The sequence below is a fragment of the Malurus melanocephalus genome, unplaced genomic scaffold, assembly GCF_030028575.1.
Source record: "Malurus melanocephalus ecotype Western Australia unplaced genomic scaffold, MMel_1.1 scaffold_2563, whole genome shotgun sequence".
Classification (NCBI taxonomy): Eukaryota; Metazoa; Chordata; class Aves; order Passeriformes; family Maluridae; genus Malurus; species Malurus melanocephalus.
Window position 1 is genome coordinate 1 of NW_026625795.1, and position 9430 is coordinate 9430.

Consider the following 9430-nt stretch of genomic DNA (forward strand, 5'->3'; position numbering starts at 1 on the left):
GGTGGAGGGGGAGGGGACAAGATGGCGGCGGGGGAGGGGAGTTTGGGCCTGGAAATTTTTGGTCCTCCCATCCACCAGGGGGCGCCACTGTCATGGAAATATTTTTAACTTAATAGTAGTAAAAATAATAATAACTATAATAATAATAATATTAATTTTATTAATAATAATAATAACTTAAAATAATATATTTTTTGGTCCTCCCAGCCAGCAGGGGGCATCACAGATATGAAAATATTCTCAATTTCTAAACAATAAAACTGATAATAATAACAATAATAACTACCATAATAGCAATAATTAAAAAAAATAATAATATAATAATAATATAATAATAATCATAATGATAATTAAATATTTTTGGTCCTCCCATGCACCAGGGGGCGCCACTGTCATGGAAATTTCTTTTAATTTGTAAATAATAATAATAATAATAATAATAATAATAATAATAAATAATTTAAAATAATTTAATATTAATTTTTATTCCTCTCAGGCACCAGGGGGCACCACTGTCATGGAAATACTTTTTAATTTGTAAATAATAACACTAATAATAATAATAATTATAATAATTACAATAAATAATAATAGTTTAATAGTAACAATAATAATCATATTAATAATATTAATAATTTGAAATTATTTAAAATAATTTTTATTTTTCTGATCCTCCCAGGCAGAAGGGGGTGCCACTGCCATGGAATAATTTTTAATTTCTACATAATAGCATTAATAATAATAAAAATAATGATTGCAATAATAATAATAATAATAATAATAATAATAATAATAATAATAATAATAATAACAACAACAATAACAATTATTTTAAATAATAAATAATTTTTTAGTCCTCCTAGCCAGCAGGGGGCACCACTGTCTTGCAAATAATAACAATAATAATAATAACTGTAATAATAGCAATAATAATAATTAAAATAATTTAAAAATAATTAAAAATAATAAATAAATTTAATTTTTTTGTTCCTCCCAGGCAGCAGGGGGCGCCGTGGTGGAGGTTTCCCTGCAGCTGCCGCCGCTCTCGGTGTCCGACGGCGGAACCTTCATCTGCTCCGTGACCACGCCCCGCGGGCACCTCCAGCAGCCGCTGCGCTTGGACGTGATTGGTCAGTGCCAGAGGGGACTGGGACAAACTGGGATAAACTGGGACAAACTGGGAATGGACTGGGAGGGACTGGGAGTGAAAAAATGGGGGAAATTGGGAAAAAAACGGGGGAAAAAATGGCGAAAAATGGGAAAAAATGGCAAAAAATGGGGAAAAAATGGGGATTGGAAATCCTGGGATGGACTGGAATGGACTGGGGATGGACTGGGATAAACTGGGAGGGACTGGGAGCGAAAAAACGGGGAAAAAATGGGGAAAATTGGGAAAAAAATGGTGGAAAAATGAGGAAAAATGGGAAAAATTGGGGATTGGAAATACCGGGATGGACTGGGAGGGACTGGGAATGGACTGGGATGGACTGGGAATGGACTGGGATAAACTGGGATGGACTGGGATGGACTGGGAGGGACTGGGAATGGATCCTTCATCTGCTCCGTGACCACGCCCCGCGGGCACCTCCAGCAGCCGCTGCGCTTGGACGTGATTGGTCAGTGCTGGGATGGACTGGGATAAACTGGGATAAACTGGGAATGGACTGGGAGGGACTGGGAGTGAAAAAATGGGGGAAATTGGGAAAAAAATGGTGGAAAAATGGGGAAAAATGGGGGGAAAATGGAGATTGGAAATACTGGAATGGACTGGAAATGACTGGAATGACTTCCTCATTTTTTCCCCATTTTTTCCCTGTTTTCTCCTAAAATTCCCCTCCCAGTTTATCCCAGTCCCTCCCAGTCCATCCCAGTAACTCCCAGTTTGTCCCCAGCCCCTCCCCGAGTGACGCTCCGTCCATCCCAGCTCCCCCCGGGTGTCCCGGCCGAGCTCCCAGTGCTCCCAGTCCATCCCAGTATCCCCAATCCCCATTCCCTCCCCATTTCCACCCCCAAAACTCCCATTTTTCCCCATTTTTCCCCATTATTCCCCATTTTTCCCCATTTTTTCCCCATTTTGTCCCCAAAATTTCCATCCAAGTCCATCCCAGTCCATTCCCAGTCCATCCCAGTCCATCCCAGTCCATCCCAGTCCATTCCCAGTCCATCCCATTCCTTCTCAATTTCCATTCACAAAATACCCCTTTTTTCCCATTTTTTCCCATTTTTTTTCCATTTTTTTCCCTCAATTTCCATTCCAGTCCATCCCTGCCCATTCCCAGTATCCCCAATCCCCATTTTGCCCCATTTTCCCATCGATTTTCACCCCAAAACTCCCATTTTTCCCCATTTTTCCCAATTTTTCCCCCATTTTTTCCCCGTTTTTTTTCACCATTTTCCCCCATTTTTTTCCCAAAATTTCCCTCCCAGTCCATCCCAGTAACTCCCAGTTTGTCCCCAGCCCCTCCCCGAGTGACGCTCCGTCCATCCCACCTCCTCCCGGGTGTCCCGGCCGAGCTGCGCTGCGACGCCGTCGGATTTTTCCCGCTGGATGTCACCGTGACCTGGGAGGTCACTCGAGCGGTCACTCCGGGTGACACCAAAAGTGACACCCAAAGTGACATCACCCAAAGTGTCACCCAAAGTGACACCAAAAGTGACACCGAAAGTGACACCCAAAGTGACGTCACCCAAAGGGACACCCAAAGTGACACCCAAAGTGACGTCACCCAAAGTGACACCCAAAGTGACGTCACCCAAAGTGACACCAAAAGTGACACCAAAAGTGACGTCACCCAAAGTGACACCACCCAAAGTGACACCCAAAGTGACACCAAAAGTGACGTCACCCAAAGTGACACCCAAAGTGACACTCAAAGTGACACCAAAAGTGACGTCACCCAAAGTGACACCCAAAGTGACGTCACCCAAAGTGACACCCAAAGTGACGTCACTCAAAGTGACACCCAAAGTGACACCCAAAGTGTCACCCAAAGTGACACCAAAAGTGACACCCAAAGGGACACCCAAAGTGACGTCACCCAAAGTGACACCCAAAGTGACACCCAAAGTGACGTCACCCAAAGTGACATCAAAAGTGACGTCACCCAAAGGGACATCCAAAGTGACACCCAAAGTGACGTCACCCAAAGTGACACCCAAAGTGACACCCAAAGTGACGTCACCCAAAGTGACACCCAAAGTGACGTCACCCAAAGTGACACCCAAAGTGACGTCACCCAAAGGGACACCCAAAGGGACGTCACCCAAAGTGACGTCACCCAAAGTGTCAACCGAAGTGACACCAAAAGTGACACCCAAAGTGACACCCAAAGTGATGTCACCCAAAGTGACACCCAAAGTGATGTCACCCGAAGTGTCACCCAAAGGGACACCCAAAGTGACGTCACCCAAAGTGACACCAAAAGTGACACCCAAAGTGACGTCACCCAAAGTGACACCCAAAGTGTCACCCAAAGTGACACCCAAAGTGACACCCAAAGTGACGTCACCCAAAGTGACACCCAAAGTGACGTCACCCAAAGTGTCACCCGAAGTGTCACCGGAAGTGTCACCCGAAGTGTCACCAAAAGTGACGTCACCAAAAGTGTCACCGGAAGTGTCACCCGCGGTGTCACCGTGGGCGTGGCCACCCCCGGAGTGGCCGCCTGGAGCTCCGGCCACCGGCGAGCGGCCGATGGCACCTTCGGGCGCAGCGCGGGGCTGAGGGTGACAGCGGCGGTGGCACCGGGGGACACCTTCAGCTGCGTGGTGACACACCAGGGGACGCGGCAGAGGGTCAGCGTCACCGTCACAGGTGAGGGACAGGGTTGGGGACATCGGGGATGGGGTTGGGGACATCGGGGATGGCCTTGGGGACATTTGGGGACATTGAGGAATGGAGTTGGGGACATCGAGGACACACTTGGGGACACCTGGGATGGAGTTGGGGACACCAGGACAGGGTTTGGGGACACCTGGGGACATCTGGAATGGATTTTGGGACATCAGGATCAGGATTGGGGACATCAAGAATGGGGTTGGGGACACTTGGGATGGGCTTGGGGACATCTGGACAGGGTTTGGGGACATCAAGAATGGATTTGGGGACATCAGGAATGGAGTTGGGGACACCTGGGATGGAGTTGGGGACATCGGGAATGGGGTTGGGGACACTTGGGGGCATTGGGGATGGCCTTGGGGACATTTGGGGACATTGAGGAATGGAGTTGGGGACACTTGGGATGGGGTTGAGGACACCTGGGATGGACCTGGGGACACCAGGACAGGGTTTGGGGACACTTGGGGACATCGAGGATGGAGTTGGGGACATCTGGACAGGGTTTGGGGACACTTTGGGACATCAAGGACACACCTGGGGACATTGGGGACAGGGTTGGGGACATCTTGAATGGAGTTGGGGACACTTTGGGACATTTGGGATGGGTTTGGGGACATTCAGGATGGGCTTGGGGACATTGAGGACACACCTGGGGACATTTGGGGACATTGGGGACACCTTGGGCTGCGTGGTGACACACCAGGGGACGCGGCAGAGGGTCAGCGTCACCGTCACAGGTGAGGGACACTTGGGGACATTTGGGGACATTTGGGATGGAGTTGGGGACATCAGAAACAGAGTTGGGGACACTTGGGGACATCAAGAATGGAGTTGGGGACACCTGGGATGGGATTGGGGACACCTGGGATGGAGTTGGGGACATCTGGACAGGGTTTGGGGACACTTGGGGACATCAAGAATGGGGTTGGGGACATTGGGGACAGGGTTGGGGACACTTGGGATGGACCTGGGGACACCAGGACAGGGTTTGGGGACACTTGGGGACATCGGGGATGGGGTTGGGGACACTTGGGATGGGGTTGGGGACATCAAGGTCACACCTGGGGACATCGAGAATGGAGTTGGGGACATCTGGACAGGGTTTGGGGACATCAAGAATGGATTTGGGGACATTCGGAATGTGGTTGGGGACATCAGGAATGGGGTTGGGGACACTTAGGGACATTTGGGGACAGGGTTGGGGACAGCTGGGATGGAGTTGGGGACACTTGGGATGGGGTTGGGGAGACCTGGGATGGATTTGGGGACACCAGGACAGGGTTTGGGGACACTTGGGGACATCTGGAATGGATTTTGGGACATCAGGATCAGGATTGGGGACACACCTGGGGACATCAAAAATGGGGTTTGGGACATCAGAAACAGAGTTGGGGACACCTGGGATGGACTTGGGGACATCTGGACAGGGTTTGGGGACACTTGGGGACATCTGGAATGGATTTGGGGACATTCAGAATGGGGTTGGGGACATCGGGTATGGGGCTGGGGACGCCTGGGGTGGCTTTGGGGACACCTGGGGACATCCAGAATGGATTTGGGGACATCTGGAATGGATTTGGGGACATCTGGAATGGAGTTATGGACACTAGGGGACATTGAGGAATGCGGTTGGGGACATCGAGGACACACTTGGGGACATCAGGAATGGAGCTGGGGACACCTGGGATGGAATTGGGGACATCAGGAACAGAGTTGGGGACATCAAGGATGGAGTTGGGGACACCTGGGGACATCAGGAATGGATTTGGGGACAACTGGGATGGATTTGGGGACATCTGGTGGTGGCGGGGGTGGGGTTGGTGACAATGTCCCTGATGTCCCCACTGTCCTCAAGTGTCCCCAAATAACCCTGAAATGTCATAAAAATGTTCCCAAAATGTCCCAAATTTGTCCCCATATCCCCCAAATGTCCCCAAATTTGTCCCCAAATCTCCCCAAAATTTTCCAAAATGTCCCAAATTTGTCCCAAATGTCCCCAAATTTTTCCTCAAATGTCCCCAATTGTCCCCTCAGGTGTCCCCGAGCCCGGGCTGGAGGACATGGCCGGGGTGGCCCTGGTGGCTTTTGTCATCGCGGGGATCTGCGCGCGGCTGCGGACATGACACCGGAATGGCACCAAAATGTCCTCAAATGTCCCCAAAATGTCCCCAAATTTCAATGGCCCCAAAATTTCCCCAAAAGTGCCCGAATTTGTCCCCAAATGTCCTCAAAATGGCACAAAAATGGCACCAAAATGTCCCCAAATCCCTCAAAATCTCCCCAAAATCCCGATGTCCCAAAATGTCCCCAAAATGGCACCGGAATGGCACCAAAATGGCACCAAAATTTCAATGTCCCAAATGTCCCAAAAATTCCTCAAAATGTCCCCAAAATCCCGATGTCCCAAAATGTGTCCCCAAATGTCCCCAAAATGTCCCCAAATGGCACCAAATGTTCCCAAAATTTAAATGTCCCAAAAATGTCTCAAATTTGTCCCCAAATGGCACCGAAATGGCACAAAAATGGCCCCAAAATATCCCAAAATGTCCCCAAAATTTCAATGTCCCAAAATGTCCCCAAAATGTCCCCAAATCCCCCAAAATGTGCCCAAATCTCAATGTCCCAAATGTCCCCAAAATGTCCTCAAATTTGTCCCCAAATCCCTCAAAATGTCGCCAATTTGTCCCCAAAATTTCCTCAAAATTTTCCAAATGTGTCCCCAAAATGTCCCCAAATCCCCCCAAATGTCCCAAAATTTATATGTCCCAAAATGTCCCCAAATTGCATCAAAATGGCACCAAAATGTCCCAAAAATTCCTCAAAATGTCCCCAAAAATCTCCAAATTTTCCCAAAATTCCCTCAAAATGTCCCCAAAATGTCCCGAATTTGTCCCCAAATGTCCCCAAAATAAAAAGGTCTCAGCCCCCTCCCCCCCAACGCGAAGTGTCCTGAATTTGGGGGGGTTGGATACGTTGGGATGGCGGGGTTGAGGCGTTTTGGGGGAAAAAATGGGGAGAATGGAAAAAAAAACCGAAAAAATGGGGAAAATCCACGAAAAAATGGGAAAAATCCAAGAAAAAAATGGGAAAAATTGGGTTGGAGGACCGATCATAGAGTTGGGCGCGGGGAGGGGCAGAGCGGCACTTCCGGGAAAGGGGCGGTGCAGCTGCGGTCTCTGTGGTGACTTCCGGCGGCGCCATGATGGTGGCGTTGGTCGCGGATGACATGAGGGGACACCGGGAAATGAGGGGACAGCCCCGGGGCTTGGGGATGTTGGGACGGCGGAGTTGAGGCGTTTTGGGGAAGAAATGGAGAAAATGGGAAAAAACCACGAAAAAATGGGGAAAATCCGCGAAAATAACGTTGGATGACCAACCATAGAGTTGGGGGCGGGGAGAGGCAGAGCGGCACTTCCGGGAAAGGGGCGGTGCAGCCGCAGCCTCTGTGGTGACTTCCGGCGGCGCCATGATGGTGGCGCTGGTCACGGGTGACGCGAAGGGACACCCCCGGGGCTTGGGGACGTTGGGATGGCGGGGTTGAGGCGTTTTGGGGGAAAAAATAGGGAAAATGGGAAAAAAGAACACGGAAAAAACGGGAAAAATCCACGAAAAAATGGGAAAAATGCGAAAAAATTGGGTTGGAGGACCGACCATAGAGTTGGAGGCGGGGAGGGGCAGAGCGGCACTTCCGGGAAAGGGGCGGTGCAGCCGCCGTCTCTGTGGTGACTTCCGGCGGCGCCATGATGGTGGCGTTGGTCGCGGATGACATGAGGGGACACCGGGAAATGAGGGGACACCCCCGGGGCTTGGGGACGTTGGGATGGCGGGGTTGAGGCGTTTTGGGGGAAAAAATGGGGAAAATGGGAAAAATCCAAGAAAAAATGGGAAAAATCCACGAAAAAATGGGAAAAATTGGGTTTGAGGAGCGACCATAGAGTTGGGCACGGGGAGGGGCAGAGCGGCACTTCCGGGAAAGGGGCGGTGCAGCCGCAGTCTCTGTGGTGACTTCCGGCGGCGCCATGATGGTGGCGCTGGTCACGGGTGACGCGAAGGGACACCCCCGGGGCTTGGGGACGTTGGGATGGCGGGGTTGAGGCGTTTTGGGTGAAAAAATAGGGAAAATGGGAAAAAAGAACACGGAAAAAACGGGAAAAATCCACGAAAAAACGGGAAAAATGCGGAAAAACTGAGTTGGAGGACCGACCATAGAGTTGGAGGAGGGGAGGGGCAGAGCGGCACTTCCGGGAAAGGGGCGGTGCAGCCGCCGTCTCTGTGGTAACTTCCGGCGGCGCCATGATGGTGGCGTTGGTCGCGGATGACATGAGGGGACACCGGGAAACGAGGGGACACCCCCGGGGCTTGGGGACGTTGGGATGGCGGGGTTGAGGCATTTTGGGGGAAAAAAATGGGGAAAATCAACGAAAAAAATGGGGAAAATCCAGGAAAAAAAGGGAAAAATGCGAAAAAATTGGGTTGGAGGACCGACCATAGAGATGGGGACGAGGAGGGGCAGAGCGGCACTTCCGGGAAACGGGCGGTGCAGCCGCGGTCTCGGTGGTGACTTCCGGCGGCGCGTTGAGGGCGCCATTTTGAGAAGGTCGCGGAGCTCGGAGTGTCCCCAAAATGTCCCCAAAATTTCCCAAAATGTCCCCAAATGTCCCAAATTTATCCCCAAATTTGTGTCCAATGTGTCCCAAAGTGTCCCAAAATGTCCCAAATGTGTCCCCAAAATGTCCCAAAATATTCCCAAAATGCCCCCAAATTTGCCCCAAATTTTGGCGGGAATTTTTCAGGAATTTGGGAGAATTTTGCAAGAATTTCGTAGGAAATTTTTTTTTTAATTTTTGCAGGAATTTCACAGGAATTTCGCGGAAATTTTGGGGTAAATTCTCAGGATTTTGCTCAGAGCACCCCGGGTGTTTCGGGTCAATTTAAGGAAAATTTTCAAAGGAAAATTTGAGGGGAATTTTTGAGGAATTTTTTGCAGAATTTTGGGTCAATTTTGGTGTATTTTGAGTCAGTTTTAAGGGAAGTTTTTGGCCGATTTTGGGTGGAATTTTTAGGGGATTTTTGGATGGATTTTGGGCCAATTTTGGGGATTTTTGGGTGGAATTATGGGAGCAATTTTGGGTCAGTTTTAAGGGAATTTTCGGCGGATTTTGGGAGGGATTTGGAGTCGCTTTTAAGGGAATTTTGCAGTAATTTTTTTTTATTTTTGCAGAAAATTTGCGGGATTTTTGCAGGAATTTTGGGGGGAATTTCACAGGAATTTCGCAGGAATTTCGCGGGAATTTTTTTTATTTTTGCAGGATTTTTGTGGGGTTTTTTGCAGGGTTTTTTGCAGGAATTTCACAGCAATTTTTGGGTGAAATTCTCAGGATTTTGGGGTTTCTCAGAGCACCCCGGGCGCTGCGCGGGCGCGGCCGAGCTTCATCCCGCGGAGGATGAGGACGGTGCCGGCGGCGATGCCCGCGATGCCCACGGCCAAGCCCAGGGCACAAATCACCGTCTCGGCCACCTCGGACACCGGCGCCGGCAGCTGCGGTTCTGAAAAAAAAAAATTAAATAAAAAAAAAAAAAATTTAAAGGGGG

At 49.6% G+C, this 9430-nt stretch overlaps 1 protein-coding gene across 1 annotated transcript; it reads left to right on the forward strand.

The window, feature by feature from the left end:
• Positions 1-2560: 2560 nt before the first annotated feature.
• Positions 2561-3724, forward strand: LOC130587853 (uncharacterized; the record flags this gene model as incomplete). Its single annotated transcript, XM_057388818.1, has 1 exon — positions 2561-3724. A coding segment is annotated over one exon (1164 nt), but the record flags the coding sequence as incomplete, so codon positions are not given.
• Positions 3725-9430: the final 5706 nt, after the last annotated feature.